Here is a 20,359-nt window from a genome sequence, read left to right as displayed (position 1 = left end):
AATGATATGTACTCCTTCAAGCTAAGGTTAAAAAATGAAACGAATTTTCACGGTAGGTTATAAGATATCAGTATTGAAAGTGACAGCATTACAATGACGATAAAATAGACGCATAAAAACAATAAACATGGTTTTATTGAATGCGTGACGTATATTTGTGAAAATATTTCGACGAATGAGGTTGTGTGAATGTGTAAACAGAAGCCATATTGTTCAACTACGTCCCATTTGAGCCGTTTTGGAAAGAGATTCTAATCTACGGCGGTTTTGTGATGGCTGCAATTAACTGTTCGCTTTTGGGCTTTTAAGAGTTTGTAATCACACTTCCACATATTTTGCACCTACAGCAGAGTAAGACATGGTGAATCTTTTGGTACTAAATAACTGTAATATGAATTTTGTTGCAATTCAACCTTTAACTCAATGTAAATTTGCCGCAATCATGGACCGTGAACCAAGTGAAAGTGATAAGGTAAAAATGAAAAGTTATTGACACAAACCAATGATTTACGGTACAGTCATTAAATTGAAAAGTTATGTCGAGTTTTTTTCCTTTCTGAAGGACCAAAGAGGTGAGTTTGAGAAGATCCTTGAACGAATTATGCAATTTACATATCGTTTTACGTTATGTAAATTGCCCAATTGTCGCCATATCATCTTACGTTTACAGTTTGTATAACGTAAAATCCCTATAATGTTAATGTTTCCGGAATGGATTGTTTACTGGAGCGTCTGCTGTGCTACTGATGTGATATCTCTAGAAAATACTGTTCTTTAGATAACATATAATTACAGGTGAAGCCTGCAAGGAAACGGGAGTCGCTTTCTCACATTTATCTGAAGCTAAAGACTCTTTAGAAGAAAATGTCAAGCAGAACTTCTTGTATCCATTGCACCAGTTGCAGAGTAAAGATATAAAGGAGATACAGGTAAACTGTCTTTGTGGCGTGTTCATAAGTGCACAATGGTACCAGTGAGAACCCGGTTAGAACCAGTGAGAACCCGGTTAGAACCAGTTAGAACCCGGTTAGAACCAGTTAGAACTCGGTTCAGCTCAAGCTATTCGTGTTTGTAGCACCACCGTAAGAAGACTGCCGGCAGGCGATTAGACTATGACTGCAAGAGAAGAAAGAAAGAAAAAGGTTGGTGTCGGTAATACGTCCCTTGTCCTTGACATTAATTTGACCTCGTACTAACAGTTTGTGTCACAATACCTATAACTAACTGTCTCAAGTCACTTGATGATGTAAAATAATATATAGTCGTTCATACTGACAGCTCAGCATTTGAGAGCTACGAGCAATCTCGACATAGAAAGATTTAGGTTTATGAAGTAACCTAGAGCCATATAAGGTGTGCGCTATCGTGCAGGAGTTTCTGAGGAAGAACTGTCTCAGGCAGAGGAAAAGTTTGCGGACTCAAAAGAGCTCACTGAGACGGCCATGTTCAACCTACTTTCAAATGATGTCGAACAGATTTCGCAAGTCAAAGGTTTTGTAGATGCACTTCTCGAATACCATGAGAGCTCTGTAACTATTTTAACTGAGCTCAAGGAGACCCTAGATAAAAAGTAGGTGAACATCTGATCTCTATTGCACGTAGCTTGTCTATGCTTTAGCTCACTGCAACTACCTGCTGTTTCATGTTCTCTATGGAAAGATGCTAATGAAATCCCTAGGAAGATGCTAAAAAATCGCTGTTTCTTACCCAAGGATGTATGTTTTTACTCAGCATGTATCCTGGACTGCTAGATAACTGGCAGTTTGTTTGTTTCTGTAAAACGGTTTAATCCTTGATGGAAAAAGTATTATACAATTTTTTATTTGAAAGGGTGCTAATTCAATTTGGTGACTATATCGGGAGAAAAAACAATTTTTAAAGTATATACGCTCACATGTTGATTGACTGAGAGTTGAAGAATGTATTGGACTTAAAGGTCAGTTTTTAATCTAATCTGACACAAACCAATGACGGAAGGCCACTTGCCATGTCACTCACTATCATCAGTTTACCATTCAACTATAACTAAACCCGTGACAATTGGTTGTGCAATAAATATAGTGATTCTAGAAATTATGAGCCAATCCTAACTGTGCCTTAAATAAACTTTAACACAATCACGTCTAATTAAGTTTATTGTGTTTTGCTCTCGGAGTGATCATCATGTTTTCGTAATCACCTGTTCTAAACACGCTGTGATTGGTTATTATTCATAAGACAATTTTTTTGTTCGCATTGGTAAGTCAAACCTCGTTTGTAGTTTATTTATGTCCATAGTAGTAAAATGCCAAGAAATTTAACCGTTAAAGAAAAGAAAGTTAAATTAGGTTTATTTTAAGCTAAAAGCAGTGTAGGCCATTACACAACACTTGTCAGTAATATTGTTTGCTAAACTAATGGTTGATAATAAACCTTTATCTATGTACAGTCGACGCTCCTATAACGTATACCTATTATAACGTGAATTTCAGATAACTTAAAAAATCTATGCAAAGTTTTTGCTTCGTACTACGTAAAAAATTCCTTATGACGTTAAGTATCAAGGAGGGGTAACTTCTCAAATTCGATTTGAATGGTAACATATCTCACCGCACTTGTGAGGAAAAACGACGTACGCATGGCGTTATATCTATTATATACAATGTTCATGATATTTTAGTTTGTCAAGGATTGGTTGTCAGATGTGTCGACAAAACAGAGAATATGTAGCTGTTCAATTGTTAATACAGTAAATACTTAAAAGGCGATCGATCGGTTCAGGTGTTACTGCGTCCGTCAACCAATCTGAATGTCACGAGTTGGGAGTATCGATGAAAGTTATCTTTTATCCTAACCTTGACTCCTGGATACATGTAGACGACAAACAGATAGACAGCTTTTTTATAGTAAAATTTTTTTGTTTTGTTTTATTATAGACATATTAAATATTTGTTATTAATCAATTGTAAATGGACTTCAAATATGTGCGTTCCCATTAACTTATTGTAAAATTACCGCAGTCATAGTCTATAGTCTATAAAACCAGTGAAATTGATCAGAAAAAGAAGAAAAGTTGTTGATACAAACTAATAATATTACACTTACAATACAACCAACAAATTGTCAAGTCTAGTTTTTTCCTACCGTACAGGATGAATTTATTCGCGGAGTTATATTTCGCGAAAATTGTCTTTTCATGCATATTCGCGGATGAATTTATTCGCGGCTGAAAACTGCCACTCTCTAGGAAAAGTTAACTCTATTACGTTTAGCAATAGAGTTAACCTTACGCATGCGCGGCTGCGCGCATTGCGCGTTTCGTTTTCTATTTAGCTTACAACTACGGGTGGATCGTACTAAGCTATAAATTCTTTGTTGCGTTCAGAGGTTTTCACGAATATTCACATATTTGGAGGCCTTTGATGAACCAACAATTTGTGGTAAGTAATGAGTTTTTCACATTTACTAAAGTAGTTGAATCTTACTTTGGTTCTTCGGTAACACGCAATATTCATGTTTTCCATCCCTACCAATTCATTATTTGTTTTAGTGTGAGAGAGAGAGATTTTTCATCCTACACGGAAGAACAATGATTGCAAGGGTGGTGTATGTCATTTTTAGAAGATCACGAATCATTCAGGGAAGTCTGGAGATTCAGATAGAAGTGACCGCAGCTACTTACGAGGAGAATATATCTGATGTTAAAAAAAGAGCAAAAACGCCTTTACGAGCACTAATCTTTGGCCAGCCGGCAGAACTTTGCAATAGTAAGCTACGAGGAGAGTTCTGATGATAACTTCCTTACCAGCCATGTAGTAGCAAGAGAATCGCCTTTAACATCTAACCAAGACGGTGACAGCGATGTAGAGCTGCTATTACCAAGATAACTAGTCAGAGAGCGCCATTACACGCTAGTATTCACTTATCAAGAGTATCAGTTTAATTTTATTGCTCTAGACAACCGCAATATATACTAAACTGTTTATATTTACTCCATTCATCGTTTGTAAAATTTTATTTGTACACTCAAGTTTGTAATAAATTATAATATATCTATACATGAAATAAAATATATAATTTAATCATGTTTGCTGCAGCGATATCAAGGAGTTGTTGTCAATGAAGGGGTCTAGGTTGACTGGTTGCTTCTCTGCCAATATTCCTGCCTTGATGAATATTACTACTTGTCTCTAGTTTTCGTAATCGGAGTAGGTTGTTTTATTCTCAATCTGCAGTAAACACAAAAGAGAAAAAATCTTAACAAGTGTCAATGAAGTACAAAAACAATAGCTGAAGTATTTAATGAAAGCGATCAGTTTTAAACAAAAGAATTAACTAATGCAGTTAATAATGGAAAAACGTATCTGCACTGCACATCAAATACATACCATAATGTCCAGATCAGAATCATGATCGTCCTCAACTTCGGTATTAGAGATTGATGGAGTTGATTTCAATGTATAAAGACTAGGAGAGCTTTTTTGCGATGATGAAGCCATGCCGAACTACTTGCAAAAACCTTGAATAATTTTGTAAAGTTTGCTGCAATGGCAATAAAACTCGAACCCCGGCGAGTATTTTAAAGAAGTTTTGGAACTCGGCTACGTTTAGTACTTCTGCCTAGTGGCTATTTTCGCTATGGCGCCATTCTGCCTATCTTGTGACAACCATGAATAATTTTGTAAATAAATGTGATGCATTGGCAATTGTGTTAGCTCAAAGCCTAGGCAATGATTTTAAAAATGTTTTGGAATTCACCTACGTTTAGTAGTTATATTAAAAACTAGCCTAGCGACTAGTTTTCAAATTGATGCAGTAGTTATTCTCCCTTGTGATAAAAAATAGAACTAATTATTCACGGAATTTAATAATTCGCGGAGTTGACTGTTCGCGAAATCGCGAATTTTTATATCCATCGGATATTTTCATCCTGTACGGTATTTGAAGGGCCAAAGGGGTGAGTCTGGAAATATCTTGGAACAGATTAGGCAATTTATATATACATGTAGTTTACTGGTCGTATAACGTAAATTCCTTATAACATGATCGTTCCTGGAACGAATTATTTACGTTGTAGGAGTGTCTATTGTATTGAATTTTGATAATATGTTGTAATTAGTCAAACCAGCGCACCATAGTATTTGGGAGTCAGATTACACGAGAGTTTATACAAACTTTTTCATTTGTGAGCTTATAAGCGATATCAGCTGATGTGCAAGTACATACAATATATATTATAATATTGTACTTGTGCCTAATTTAATTTATAAATGTCTATCGCTCCTTGCTGAATCTGTTCATTAGGTTTCTCTCCATTCATGCATACTTATTTACACACCCTTTTTATCCCAGTTGACACTCGCAGTTTTATGAAAAGAAATATTACATAACATGGGTATTATGACAAAGAGCTTAGGTTCACGATATGTTTTTTTTTTGGACATTCTCTAAAAGTTGTTTGCTAGCGCATTCAAAACTTTCACTTTGTCGCTCCTCTCTCTGTCTGCATGATGACCATTGATAATTGTAGAGGGTAGGTGCTAGACGTGCTGCTGGTCCTACAGGAATAAGTATTGCTTGTTCACTGTTCACCTTGGCAGCCTGATGATTTACTAAATCCTGCCTCTTGCAGCATATGGCATTCTCTGTCCTTTTCATATTGGCTGCGGGATGGGATAACTTCTGAAAACACACCATGGTTTTCATAGATTAATTGGGTTCACCTGAAGCCCACAGTAGTTACTAATTTTTATAGTTACTAAATCTTCTGTCCGCTTCACGTGCTCTCCGCTTTTCTGTCTGTCTATTGAAATAACTAGACCAAAGGAAATCGGCAGAAAAAATGTAAATAGAAAGGAAATAAAAGGAAATGCAGGATAAATTGGCTAGGAATGTCTGAATGGTTTTACTATGCTACGGTTGCTTCCAGTGCATGCTTGGGTTTTTGGCTAGAGGCTTTTCAATCACTATAATTAGCATATGCTTGTCTTGGCCTTTCTATTCATGTTGAATATGGTTTAAACTGAAGCCATTTGCATGCAGCATCCCTGAGAGAGTACAGTACTTTTTTTCTTATAAACCTGCGTCATCCTAAAATTCTCTCTGTCATCAAATTTCGGTGTGAGGGTTATTTAATTTAGGCTACTTTTTAAGAGTTGAAAACCTCCACGATACATGCAACCCAACTGTGAACCCAACTGTGAACTGTGAACCTCAGGCTAATCTCAGGCAAATCCTTTAAATATGAACTTGCACAAACCTAGATTTTATCAAAAAGTATCAATAATTTTCTATCATTTGCGATTGTTTTTTGATGTTTGAGGTGAACTGACTGCAAGAGTGTTTTAAGATTATAATCGGACAAACTCGATCGCAGTTGAAAAAAATATGGAAAAAATGACATCACCAGTTGCTTTAGTTGATATCGGATATTGCGTTCGAGTTGCAGCATTACGTATCTCTATTCTGTCGATCTCTTTACCGTTATAGACATCACAGTCACACTTGCTTGATCTGCGAGTTTTAATCCTTTTATTAGGTTTTTTTATTTTAATCTTAAAACATCCTCTCAGTCAGATTGCCTCAAATTATAAAAACAATCGCAAATTATAGAAAAATACCAATACTTTCGGATAGAATCGGCTAAAATTTTGTGCAAATCCATTTTTAATGATATATTTTTTTCATCATGATCAAGTCATTTCTAGCTGCCACCCGAAGCTTGTTGCTAGTTAGTATTTCATATACCCAAACGATACACCTGTAAAGTTGCTGCATATCTTTGCTATTACACAAGATTATCAGATTATTTTGGGTTTGAATAAGCAAACTTTGTTATTTGAAAATAGAAACAATTTAAACATTTTGGTGAACATTTAACAGATTAGCTCTTACATTGCAGAAGTGATGAAGCGGCTGGCAAGCCAAAAGCTACACACGTTCCAAAGAGGATAGGTTCAACCGCCTCTAAGAACAGCAACCCTTACGATGCATCTGATAGCAATGGTAAAACTGGTTCCTATAGTTTTGGAGCCCCTGCCAGCGCCCCTGTCTACGCGGAGCCTATTGTCAATCAGCCAGGTTGGTTTCAAGGCAGCACTTGAATCTAATTTATTTTGTAATAGATTTTATTAAACCTATTTTTGCAAACTAGTTTTCAAAAGGCAGCATCCATCTCTTATGTATCACATTGACAGCACACTTGTTATGTACCCAAGCTGAAGGTGTTGCTTGTTTCATGGGCTTCAAAGTGACAAAAAATGTATATATTTCTCCTCTGTTTCAATTAGTCAAGTTTAGTCGTTTCATATATCATCGTTTAGGGTGAGTTATTACGGCAACGGTGCATCTTAGGTCGGCACAACGCATGCGTAACGGACATACACGGCACTTGCAACACACAAGCATTGTGGATACAACGCCGACACAAGTAATTAATATCGCATGCGCCACAACGTGACATTGTTAATACATTAACATTATTAATAATATTAATGTGTAATAATAATAGTAGTAATAATACTATATTATTATTCAATATTCTATTTAGAGTCTGATAATAAAACAGGTCTAAAACATTACTCAAAGTATTCTATTTATTTTCTATCGATCGTTGTATGTGCGTTGTGATGATAGTGTATGCGCTATTCCAAACTATGGAGTTTTAGTAATGGCTGCGATTAACGGTTCGTGTTTGAGCTTTTAAGAGCTTGTAATCACATTTCCACATATTTTGCATCTACAACACAGCAGAGTAAGACATGGTGAATCTTTTGATACCAAATAACTAATGTGCATTTTGTTGCTAGTCAACCTTTAACTGTACTGTTGATCGGCCATACAAAGGCTGAAATCCGCAAAAACAACAGTTTGTCAAGACAGGCTAGGATCCAGTTGGAGACGTTGCCTTTTTACAGTTACAATATACAGTGTAGTTTTCGTTTCGACTTTACAGTTTGTCACCTTCATAACATAATGGGAAGTTCACTATTATTAACATTTTCCATGTGTTTTAGTCACCAAACTAACTCCAACAGCAAAGGCCTTGTACGACTTCGAGCCAGAAAATGATGGTGAGTTGGGTTTTAAAGAAGATGACATAATAGAGCTAACTCAACAAATTGATGAAAACTGGTTCGAAGGAAAAATCCGAGGACAGGTTGGTTACTTCCCCGTCAACTATGTTGAAGTTGTAAATCCCTTATAAAGCCTGTAGACAAGAAAATCATTTGTCGTTCACTCATTGAACAGCGAGAAGGCAGTCTGCTGGCAAGATGGATGTGGGCGTAATGCACTTATCTTGATATAAATTTACATGTGCCAGTCATACCCATTGTGAAACATTCGGGTTAGGTAGCAAGCTGAGATTTGTTAGCCATATGGTTTTATTTTCAAGTATTCATCTTGTTGTTCTATGAGTTTTTACCAAATGATTGTTATAGTTTACCTCTTAAATGTCTCTTTTCGACCACAGAGGTGCACTTTTTAAGAGATGGATTCCAGATATAGCTATCCAATCCATAGATATTTTTTGCTGAGTATGTTTTGTACTTTTGATTTTTAAGATTACTGAAAAGTTTAACTCTACTCCACATTCAGTCAATTTCATGCTTATTCAAATGGTTCTGGGCAGTTTGTTAGTATTTGTAAAATGTAAGTTAATATGATAGATTATTACAGCATATTTAATATTTGTATTAGTTTAGATAAATGTATTCATATAACTGTATGCATGTGCAGTGCTGTTCCACTCAAACACATGAATTACTCTGCATACGCCATAAAGACTATATATCAACAATTGCTAACAGTATTTTGCTATCTCTGGTAACAAACACACAGTCAACAACAAATAATCTTTCAAGTAGTTTTTAGGCACCAAACTTACCGTTTCATACCAACTTGGTGAATTGAAGATACGCAGTACGATATTCTGATGACTAGATGGAAAATAAATACATAAAAGAAGACCTGCATACCATAGAATCCTTTTACACTCCAGTTAGTTACATACATCAAAAGAAAATTGAAAGAGGATATGCATTGCTATAAATAGTAACAATAAAACTCATTTTCAAAAGACGAGATAATTGTAATTAATATAGTAAAGATGTGAGCTTTAAAGCGGCATCATCAACACAACCAATATACCAATATACCGAAAAAGATTAGTGGAAAGATGCTGATCAAATAAATATTTGGTAATCCAAGTACTATAATTCAGTAATTGAAGCCTGTTGACCATTACCCGAAGAAAATCACATGTTTAATTGCTAGATTGCTTTGAGAAATTATGCGATTAATTGTAATCAGATCATATAACTGAAAATAGATAAAATAGATATATTGGAAAATTTTTTTATCACAGACTCTCAGTGTCAACTAACGGATGCCGCTCAGTTGATGCAAATAAATCATCTTCAGATGAGGATTCCGTTGTTGACCTCTGACTGACCTCTTTATACCACTTATCTGTTAAAGTAGCCATCTGCTTCTGACCTGCAGTCCAGAGTTAGTCAAGACTAAGTGATGTTCTATCAATCGGTTAATCTCAGAAGGATATATACACAGTATATCTTTTTATATCAATATAGCATAAACTTGCAGTCAATATTTCAGCAAAACAACATTTTTGAGAAATGAGTTCAACTAGAAAAGTACAGAAAGTACGAAAGTAAAAAACTAACATTTATTTCTGAAGGGTCAGCATCAACATGATTTTGTTAGCAATCTACTTCTCTAAGATGAGTGAACAATAAGTGGCTAACCTTCTCTAACTTCTTGTACCGTCATTGGTCTGGTGAGCCATGGGATAAAGTACTTGTGATCTAGAGACATGAAGCGGCTTATATGTGGCTTGCTAACAGTTCGTACTTCCTCCGCCTCCGTATGTTCTGAAGTTGTCTCAACTGTATCACCCTGGGACCACAAAAATGGTTTAAAAAAACTTGTTATAGAGTACAAAGATACATATCACCGGCTGTACTACTAAGAAATGTAACTCTGTTGGTGCGACTTTACCTATAAAAAATATAAACATTAAATTTCGGTGCAGTAAGTAAAATCACATTCCAAATCATATAACAATAAGTAGCACACTTGCAGACAGAAAAACTATAAAAAGTAACACAAAAAAATTGAATGGGGATTTTGGCTCACAAGATAACAATCATAGGAAGACGCTTAGGGAAGAAAAGCCTAGGCTTGGAGTGATTAATTCTAAACTTGGTGAAGAGAGGAGTTGGCAACGCTTCCTATTTGAACTGGCTTTAAATGATGTGCATCTCCTGACCTTTCATCTCACAACTGGTAGAAACAATGTATGGCCTGACGAGACTCAGTCCCTGACTTGTACTTTGATTTTCTTTATTAGTAAGTTACAGTAATACTTCAACTTACGAGTGCTTTAACGTACGAGAAACTTGAGATACGAGCCAGCTTTTAAGCAAGTTTTAGCACTAACATACGAACAATGTTTGAGATACGAGCACGTGAGTCAGTTGCCAAGTATGCCGGAGGTGTTTTATGAGAACAGCATCACTCTGTATTTTTCAACTACTCAGGTTATACTTTTGTACAGTGTGTTCTGTGCGCAATTTTCAGTGCAGAGTTATGTGAATTAAAAGTACGGTGCGTAGACCGAAAGTTTGCCAGTAAAATGAAAGATAATGGAAAGAAAAAGCAAATGATAACAATTGATATTCAACGAAAAATCATAGTAAAATATGCGAAATGTGTATGCGTGATTGATCTAGCTCAGCAATATGACAAAAATACATTTACAATTATCAAACCGAAGGGTTATATTCAGGGCATTTAGTTTGCAAAAGGACTAACCATAGTTTCTAAACGACGCAGCGCTCTTCACGACTGCTGATGGAGAGACTGCTCAGGCATTGGATAAAAGATATACAATTGGCCGGTGACAGCGTAACTGAAACGGCGTTTCAATAAAGGCGAAAAGGCCGGTGGTTAAAAGGCGAAAAGGCCAGTAGTTAAAAGGCCGGTGCTATCTATAAAAATTATAAAAATATACTTTCGGACAAGTTGGCTAGTGGTCGTGCATTAACCCTTTGCGACGACACCAGTGTTCGTCCTAATCGCAACACGTTGAAAGGGCGACAAAGGCAAACGTCCTTAGATAGGTTTATCTTAAAACGGCCGGCTAGTCGTGAAAGCGAAACAAAGGAAAAATGAGCTAACTAGCAAGAAACTTCCAACTATGAATGCCGAAGAAATTTTAATTACGAAAAATGAAAGTTTGCTTTTAGGTTTGCTTTTAAGTTTGTTTTTTAGGACTTTGATAAAATCCAAATTTATCAAATTCAACTGTTGTAATGAAGAATAACACTTGCTACTGTATGTATTCAATTTTACATTTTAATTAATCACATTTCCTTGCATTGTTTTTTATTTGTTGCTTTTTGAAAGCATGTCGTAAGTTAGGACAACAACCAAAATATTTTTTCTGTTACAATATCGTGTTTTGAGTGTTTTATTTGCATTTTTTAGCGTATAGAAACCAATTAATATATATTTAATTGTTCTATATATACATAAATTGCACCAACATGCGAGTAAATTGACATACGAGCTAAGTCTTGAAACGCATTAAGCTCGTAAGTCGAAGTATGACTGTACCAGCTATCACAGTATTACGCAGCAAACTTTCTGTATGATAGATTATACTTTTAAACTTCATCATATTTATGGCAAATACAAAACAAAACGAAAAAGCTTACCATCTCTTTGGTTTTGCTCAGATTCAATTCAATTCTCTTCCGTGATTTCTTCTTCTTTTTATTGAGAATCTAAAATAAATTGGAGTAAAAAGTTTATAGGTACGTTATAATTGCTGTCAAGAGAGAGAAGACAAATCATCATAGAATGAAGGAATACTCACAGTCATGAGTGGCATGGTGCCACCACCCAAAAACAGCAGTGTAAACAGAACTATGATGAGAGTTGATGTCACCAGAACCTGACGTTTGTCCTTTCCGATATCTAAATGTAAACTAAGAGCAAAGGCTATAGCTCCTCGCAAACCTAAGAAACAAGAGCGGGGATGAGCAAAATACACTTTAGACAAGGTGGACAGATAAATCAATAGGTTCATCGAGCAAGACTCAAACTCACCGCTGAACCACATGATGAACTGTTGTTTAGGAGTTATCTTATGACTGCGAAACTTGTTAGCCACAAATGCAAGTGGGTAGATATTGAGAGCTCTGCCCACCAGACACAGCACCTAACACATGTTAAAAGTAGACGGTAAAGGCAGGTTGTCACAACAACAAGGGCTACAAAATGCTCAAAGAATGTAATTGACCCTTTGCTAATCATGTTTGACATATGATATACTTATCCCGTGCTAACTATAAGCCAAGTACGGCAAGCCGTTGCACAGGATTCCTAGCAATTTAATATAAAAGGTAATAACCCACTCTTACCTATAATATGCACATAAGACAAGTAGAAATACTTACAATGGCCCATAGAACAAAGGCGACCTCAATGTGGTGACCCATGCTAAATATGGACATGCCAAGGTAAGCGAATACACAGGTTTCAGCCATAAAAGCGACAGTGCGGAATGTCTGCTGCACTGTGATTTGAGTGATTGGGGAAAGATTTCGATGAGTGTAGTGAGACATGACAATGCCGGCAAATAAGACAGCCATTATTCCTGCAAACCAATTATTAGCAAGTTAGTCACAACTTTCCTACCGCTAACTCGCTGTCCGAGTTGAACTCGTGTGACACCAAACGTTTATTTCGGACTCACTGATCACTGGTGGCATTCATCCCACCAATTATCATACATTATAAACTGCCAGTCAAACCAGTCAAACAATAATGGAAATTTGTCAGACCAGATACCAACAATATGCAAGATTAAGGGTAAAACAGAGTGTTCCAGAAGTTTCTATGAACATGGCAATTACTACACTAATGACTCAATTATAAAACTTAGTGAAATCCATCCACTCACCTGAGAGCCCAAGACCTTCTGCCAAGCCATAAGGCAAGTATGAGAATATTAGCATGAGAGCTATTTCCAGGGAAGGAGTTTTCCGTAAATCAACAAACTTAAAAGCACAGGCACTTACAACAGCTGAGGCTATGCCAATAGCAGAAGAAGCGAAAAACATTACACAGAATTTGCCAAGACCGTAACCGAATGCCCGAGCACCGCTGACATCTCCGAACTCAGGTTTTCCCATTGCGATGATGGTGCTACAAACATGGTAGATGAGTCATACATCACAAAGTGCTTGATGTGATGGTGCTACAACTATATCCGATCCAAAACAACTGTGATGGAGTGTCTACAGGAGGTTATAACAGTTTACAGTTAGTTTAAAAGCCATTGCAACTGTTTCTAATTGTGGATCAGGAGGCTTTAATCACAGGAGTTCCTGATAATCTAAATAATATATAATTCTCTGTTGCATCTTCTTTAATTGATGTCCATCTTGTCATGGCTACAAAGAGTTCATATTTATAGTCATCAAGCTAAGCTGCCGACCATTACTCCAGCCTCTTATAAGCCTGACTGATTTTCTTATAACCCAACCACTCTGTGCTATCCATAATGCATGAGCTATCTGTATTGTAACGCCATGACTCTGGCCCTCAAAATCTACTATGATAACTGATCACTCAGTGCCATTCTGCAGCAGGAACTCACCTCGTGAGCACAATGGATACAGCATCATTCAGCACACTTTCACCAAACACAAGCATGTACAAAATGGCATCTACATCAAGAGCTTGGAAGATGGCGAGAGTGGCCACAGGATCCACAGCTGAGATTAGAGAACCGAATGCAAAACTTTCCAGGAGTGTGAGACGATAGGCAACATCAGCCTGCGCAAAAAAGAGGAAAAAACAGGATATATGCACAAGTACTATTAGGTAACGCAAAGTGACACCAATGCATGAGGATACTGTCAGAGGCTGACATTGAGACAGCATAAAGTTTTCATATGGTGTCATTGTTACAGGATAATAATGTCACTGAGAGATACTGTCACAAGGTGACACTGTTATAGAGTGACACTGTTACAGTGTGACAGTATCACACTGTCACAGGGTGGTACTGTCGCAAGGTGACACTGTTACAGGTTGACACTGTTACAGGGTGATGTTGTTCTTTGGTATGATACTGTTACGGTGTGATACTGTTACAGTATCATACTGTTACAGTGTGATACTGTTACAGTGTGATACTGTTACAGTGTGATATTGCCAATGAATAAGAAACAAACAAAGTTATAGTAAAGAAACTTACCACTCCAAGCAAATATATTCCACTGCCAATCACACAAGCTGATAAAACTGTTCCCAGTATAGCAAAGAGGAGGATTGTTCCAAAGTTTGCAAAAAAGTTGCCCTAAAACACACATATACAAATACAGACATTAGCAATTACTACCACAGGATTCCCACTGTAATTACAATGATTCGATGATCAAGTTTGTTGAATCTAAAAGCTCAATAAACTAGAAATTCCACTGTCATACAGCCCACGACCAAAGAAAGAAATAAAAAAGAAAGGGTACTGATGGTTGAGAAATGCAATATTAGCAGTCAAATGGCACTGCAGTGCAATAGGGTAGCTGCAATGTACTGGGCGTGGGTGTTATTATATACAACAAACAGCAATAAGGAAAGGAAAATAATTATATGTTTATATCTCTCCCCCTGCAATAGGAGAAATGCAATATTACAAGTAAAATACACTGATATTATTAGAATAACCAATATTATTAATATAGTAATAATAGAAAAACCAATGCACAATTTTGTTTACAATTCCAAACGTCATAGCTAAGAATATCAAGAAGTTGTGATATTTATATAGATTTTTCAAAAATCTATTTAAAAAAGTGTTTGGTCATGACAAACAGCAATAATGAAAGGAAAAGATTATATGTTTATATCTCTCCCCCTGCAATAGGAGAAATGCAATATTAGAAGTGAAATGCACTGATATTATTAGAATAACCAATATTATTAATATAGAAATACAGTAATAATAGAAAACCAATGCACAATTTTGTTTACATTTCAAAACGTCATAGCTAACAATATCAAGAAGTTGTGATATTTATACAGATTTTTAGAAACTCTATTTAACAAAACTATTTAGAAAAAGTAATAATAACAGTAACATACTGCTCATCATCGATGTTGTTAGTGTGACTATAAGACATCAATAGTCATCCAAACTTATAATTAAATATTGTAATAATCTCATAAGAATCGTTAGAAAAAAATATCATCGTCATTTCCTTTACTTTCACTGCTTTGGACATCAGCTAGAATACCAAAGAACTCAAAAGTTTCCAAAATGTCAGTTACTTTGAAATCGGCAAAAGAGAAACGACTTCTGTACTTCTACGTTAATTACAGAAACCTTCGGCAATTCGACAATGCTATAGACTGGTGAAATGTGCACGTTACTTTTTCGTGAAATGCGCACGACTTAATGGTTCTATTCTCTGCCGCTCGGCGTTTCATTTGCTGAGCTTGATTTTGATAAAAGTAAGGCTTGGCCAGTTTTAATAAAGATTTTTAGCCGAATTAATCTGTCTATTTATGTATAATCCGATCAGATGGGTTAGTTTTAAGATATTGCGGTAACCTTTTAAAGACTTGGTAACATATTTAAATAGGTTTATATGTGTTTTGTATCGTTATTATACTTTAACGACTCTACAAAAAAATGGTTAAATTTGTTGATGAGATTTCGATACAAGGGTTTCCGATGTTGTTGATGAATAATTTTCGTAAGTTGTGTGCACATGCATTTATCATAAAAACTCTCAAACTTTGCTCCGCTCGTTAGGTCGTGGGATAATCTGAGACACGATATAGCTGCTAATATTCTACTTGCATGTGATCTGACGGAGGGTAATTAAATGTGGCTTGAATAAGGGTACTAGAAAACTACTTGTATATAGCGAACTTGTAGAGAACACCCGAGTCTATGCCAGACCCATGACACATATTAGCCGTTGCTTAATAACTTGTCTAAACACCTGTAGATACTAAGCTCTAAAAAAAGGGCTGGTACCGCATCGCAGCCCTTCCTTACAACTAGACAAACACAAAACGCATCATTCTTATCGAGGTCTCAAAAATACTTTGTCAGAGTTCAAGCAAGCTTATTTCTGTTCGGTATCACCAAATCTTAAAACCTTGACGACTGACAGCAGACATGTCCCAGCCCATTCCAAAAACAATGTAGCTACAAAAACATTGTAGACAGGAAGGAACTAATAAAGAATTTAGGAACTGTTCACCAAACATTCAACAGGGGCCTTTTTAACACATTCAGATAGCAGTTTGTTAAGCAGATCACAAATGCGTCACAAACTGTATAGCTTATTACTGCCAACCAAATTAAGATTTGTTTCCACTTTGATTTTAGCCCATATCATGAAAAGGGCAGACAAAACTTCAACGGTTATGGTTTTTACAAGTTTTCTGAACCCATAGTCTAAAAGTATTGATAATTTATGTATTTATAAATATTTATAATCTACTATAATAATAGTATATCTTTAATATTATGTTCAATATTAAATAAAATATTTAGTATTTACACATTAAATATTACTACGTGTGTCCAGCCGAAACCCGGTAGTGAAGTTTAAAAAAAAATTACATTATATGAGATTCGAACACGCAACATTGTGCTTGGTAGAATGACACTCTAACACTTGCATCAATCCACCTAGTGTTGGCGCTGCGGAATAATTGTGTGCATAGTTATTCTCTGCACTTTATCGACACACCTGATGATCTTTTACAACACGCTAGACTGCTAGGGTACTAGTAATCACAAAGTAAGCCTGCTTACCTTGTGTAAGTTGTAGCCTGACTCAAATATGATAGGAGGAAGCATGACTAAAAAGAAGATGGTAGGAGGAAAAGCTTCTTCATTATGTAAGTCAACCAAACCATAAGTAGACAGGATTTTGAGAATCCCACCAATAATTCCTCCTGTAATGCAAAATATATCTGACCTTGATGCGCAGAAAGTCATCACATACTGTAGAAGGCAACATCAGTTATTCCATGAGGAAGCTGTTAAAACATGACATTTGACAAGAACAGGCAGGTGCCGGAACAAATAGACACCAGTAAAAAAAGGAGTGATGCCAGCAGCTAATCAATACAGGCTTACCTACTATGACTATGGCGACACTCTCAGGAAGGTAGTGAAACTTCGTGACAATAAGTAGATGAGTGGTGAGGATACAAAAAGCTACAATATAAACATATAAACACGCATCTGACTGTGATTTTGACATATAACAACCTGAAACTGTCTATTATCACCTATGTTAGCCTGGCAATCAGCTGTGTCCTCGCCACGTAGGCGTACAGGTGTGAGTAGCCAATTGTTCCCAACATTTTCAGCACTGAGCGCTTAAACGGTAAACATCAAGAAAAACCAAAAGTAAGCATCGTAATTCTATAAACATGTTTCAGTTTGTGCTTTTATTATGCGATAGGATGTCCACAAGTTTATAAGAGCGACTTACAAAGGACCAATAGAATAAAGAATATGGTGAAGCTGCTGTGCTTTTCCTCCTGAGCAGCACTCTGGGAAGTGAGTAACAATTCAACAGTAGTATGTGGTTCCGCCGCAGTGCTGTTACTGTAAATATATCAAAGTGACCACCATGCTTGCGAGAAGTCAGCGAGCAACTACCAAAATTACGAAGATATTCCATATGTAACAATATGGGGAATTTGCTAGTGCCTTGTCCAAACAGCAGCTAAAAAAGATTCGAAATCGGAGAAGCAAAATTTTGACCTTTCAACCTGATGTGCATTATAACTACTTCACATCGCATGCCGTGTAAATAAACACTAAAAAAGGTATTAATTGTATTTATTCATGCATAACAAGCACTTCCATCTTGGATTAAAATTTGGTTTACATTTTTCACTTTTTCACAGCTCAAACCAGCGATCATAAGTGACAAATGCTGGCGAGCTGATGCAGTCGTGGCAAAATAATGCCTACCCATAAAATTTTCGGCTCATCTGCCTTTTGAAGGTTGAATCTTTGCAAAACTTTTGAGTTTGTACTCAAACATGAAACATGACGATGTATCCACTAGATCTTTGGTCAATGACCCATTGTAGAAGTTACGTCTTATCTTGGTATAGAGATTATTTCCATCTCTTGGATTTATCCATTCTTCAGAATGACTTTCTGGATATTTTGTGTCTCAAACACTAGTCACTGAAAGTCACTAGTCACGTACAGTAAAATCTCTGGAAGCTGCTCTATTTTTATTAATTTCAGAAGTGTCAGCAAGAAAAACAGAACTAAAACAGGTAACCCTCAACTCACATGTAAGTTTGACAAACATTTAAACGCATAGTTATACACGCTCGCAGGTATAAAAGAATAAAAATCAAAATCTAAGAGCCCTTTTATGAGGCCCACCATCAATTTTAGGTATCTTTGTGAATAAAATAACCTTGCATGCTGTAGAAAAATAAATATGGTGGCCTTGTGCAACAATCCAACAATCCATATTTGATATTGCTGAGATATAATAAGCAGGTTCATGTTGCTCGTAGCTTATAGCCAATTACTGGATTAGTAGAAACCATACAAAGAAAAACCTTTCAAAATAATTTAACCATAGTTTCCACATTCACCACCTACCTACACGTAAGTAACATAATACATGTATGACCACACATGACCTAATAATCACCCACCTATATGTCAGTGATATGATATGACCTACATTCACCACCTACCAACATGTAAGTAATATAGTATGCTGACCTATGACCTACATTCACCAACTAAAAACATGTCAGTAATATGATATGACCTACATTCACTACCTACCAACATGTAAGTACTATAATATGACATACATTCATCACCTAACTACATGTATGTAATATAATACATGTATGACCTACATTTACCAGCTGATCTTATACAGCTTAATACAACTAGAAATGCCCCTTATCCTGGTATCCATATCAGTTATCAGCAACAATGCGGGAAGTCAATTATCTGGTTTTCTTTTAAATAAATCTACAACTTACAATTTTTTTCAAAAACAAGCTATCGATTATGGTAGTAGCATAACAATAAATACTATAAACCACAATTGTCTATCACTCAAATATAAATTGAGCTCTGGTACTGACAAATTACTTTTATTCATACCTATGCAATGTAGCAGTTAAAGTTGACAAAGAATTTTCTGGTTGCAGTCCAGGATCTGAATAGCACAGGTTACAATTCTGATTTACAAAGAACTAAAATCTATTTCAACTAATCATAGGATGCAGTTTAGGGTTTTAGCTTTTTACCCAATCAAAAGGGTGCAGTTCAGGGTTTTTACCCAATCATAGGCTGCAGTTCAGGGTTGTTACCCAATCATAGGCTGCAGTTCAGGGTTTTTACCCAATCATAGGGTGCAGTTCAGGGTTTTTACCCAATCATAGGCTGCAGCTCAGGGTTTTTACCCAATCATAGAATGCAGTTCAGGGTTTTTACCCAATCATAGGGTGCAGTTCATTTGGATTGTATTTGGATCTGGATAGCATTTGGGTCGAGTTGGTTGTTAGTGAGAGTTAGTGGAGCACATCAGTACTTGAATCAGCTGTTGTATTTTGAATTTAGGCATCTCTAAATTTAATATATTACAATATTATACAACTTAATTCAAATTATTGTTGTGTTATATGGTTTAACTCAGTATTTTGTGGTAGTGCATGTATATGTTAAATTAAAATCGATTAGTTGAAGCCCAAATTTTAATTGCACAGAAACTCTAAGCTATCGCCACGATAACCTACTAGGATACTTGCCGTGTACTGCACTGCAAAATTCATCAATTGCAGTCTCACCATGTACAATGCTTAATATCTACTTACATAGCTTCAGTCGTAGCATTTGGTGAGGATGTAGAAGCAACTGTGGTGGATGTTGTCTCCGTAACATGCTTTTGCTTTTTAGACTCCAAGCCAAAGATGCATAGAATAATCACAACAAAAAAGATCCACCGCATTGTTGATTTCATGCAGGACTACAACACCAAAATATCAGACAACCACTAGCATGTTGATAGATAACTTGGTTTTCAAATCATGTACCGGTCTGCAAAGTTATCAAGAAGTTTGCCATGCATACAAAATTACAAACTTATATTATACGATATTCACATGGCATGGGAGCCAAAAGAATTAGCTGATTTCTTTGATCATGAACATTTGAAAGGATTTTCACAACAGTCAGCGCCTAGTCCTCACCTGGAACACATTGAAATCTGCATTCTTTGTATCCAGCCAGAAATGGGCTATATAAGGTCAGACGACTCCT

General features: G+C 36.2%; 2 protein-coding genes across 2 annotated transcripts in view; one reads left to right on the top strand and one right to left on the bottom strand.

Moving 5' to 3' along the window:
- The window catches only part of LOC137385692 (endophilin-A3-like), a 17,882-nt gene extending 9,103 nt beyond the window's left edge, over positions 1-8,779 (top strand). The window contains exons 5-9 of the mRNA XM_068072219.1: positions 796-929; positions 1,076-1,142; positions 1,372-1,570; positions 6,881-7,059; positions 7,995-8,779. Coding sequence (XP_067928320.1) covers positions 796-929; positions 1,076-1,142; positions 1,372-1,570; positions 6,881-7,059; positions 7,995-8,185 — 770 coding nt within the window. The 3' untranslated portion in view covers positions 8,186-8,779. The remainder of the gene's footprint in view (positions 1-795; positions 930-1,075; positions 1,143-1,371; positions 1,571-6,880; positions 7,060-7,994) is intronic.
- LOC137385691 (sodium/hydrogen exchanger 8-like) lies at positions 8,475-20,359 on the bottom strand. The gene is made up of 14 exons (XM_068072218.1): positions 20,290-20,359; positions 19,915-20,066; positions 17,538-17,653; positions 17,177-17,257; positions 16,850-16,992; positions 14,273-14,374; positions 13,670-13,848; positions 12,971-13,215; positions 12,465-12,664; positions 12,115-12,226; positions 11,882-12,024; positions 11,721-11,789; positions 9,747-9,897; positions 8,475-9,477 (listed from the first exon to the last, which is right to left on the bottom strand). Exons 2-14 carry the CDS (start codon positions 20,058-20,060, stop codon positions 9,341-9,343), a joined length of 1,824 nt encoding a protein of 607 aa, XP_067928319.1. The 5' UTR covers positions 20,061-20,066; positions 20,290-20,359; the 3' UTR covers positions 8,475-9,340.

The sequence above is a fragment of the Watersipora subatra genome, chromosome 1 (genome assembly GCF_963576615.1).
Source record: "Watersipora subatra chromosome 1, tzWatSuba1.1, whole genome shotgun sequence".
Taxonomy (NCBI): domain Eukaryota; kingdom Metazoa; phylum Bryozoa; class Gymnolaemata; order Cheilostomatida; family Watersiporidae; genus Watersipora; species Watersipora subatra.
Note: the sequence above shows the minus strand (reverse complement) of the source record. Positions and strands in the feature narration are given on the sequence as shown.

Bases quoted from the DNA above. Each gene is read 5' to 3' on its own strand.
- LOC137385691 (XM_068072218.1), bottom strand. From the start codon at position 20,060: ATGAAATCAACAATGCGGTGGATCTTTTTTGTTGTGATTATTCTATGC. The intron at 17,654-19,914 runs GTAAGTAGATAT...ATATATTTACAG, and splicing joins AATGCTACGACTGAAGCTAT to TAACAGCACTGCGGCGGAAC. The intron at 12,025-12,114 runs GTGAGTTTGAGT...CTTGTTTCTTAG, and splicing joins GTTCATCATGTGGTTCAGCG to GTTTGCGAGGAGCTATAGCC.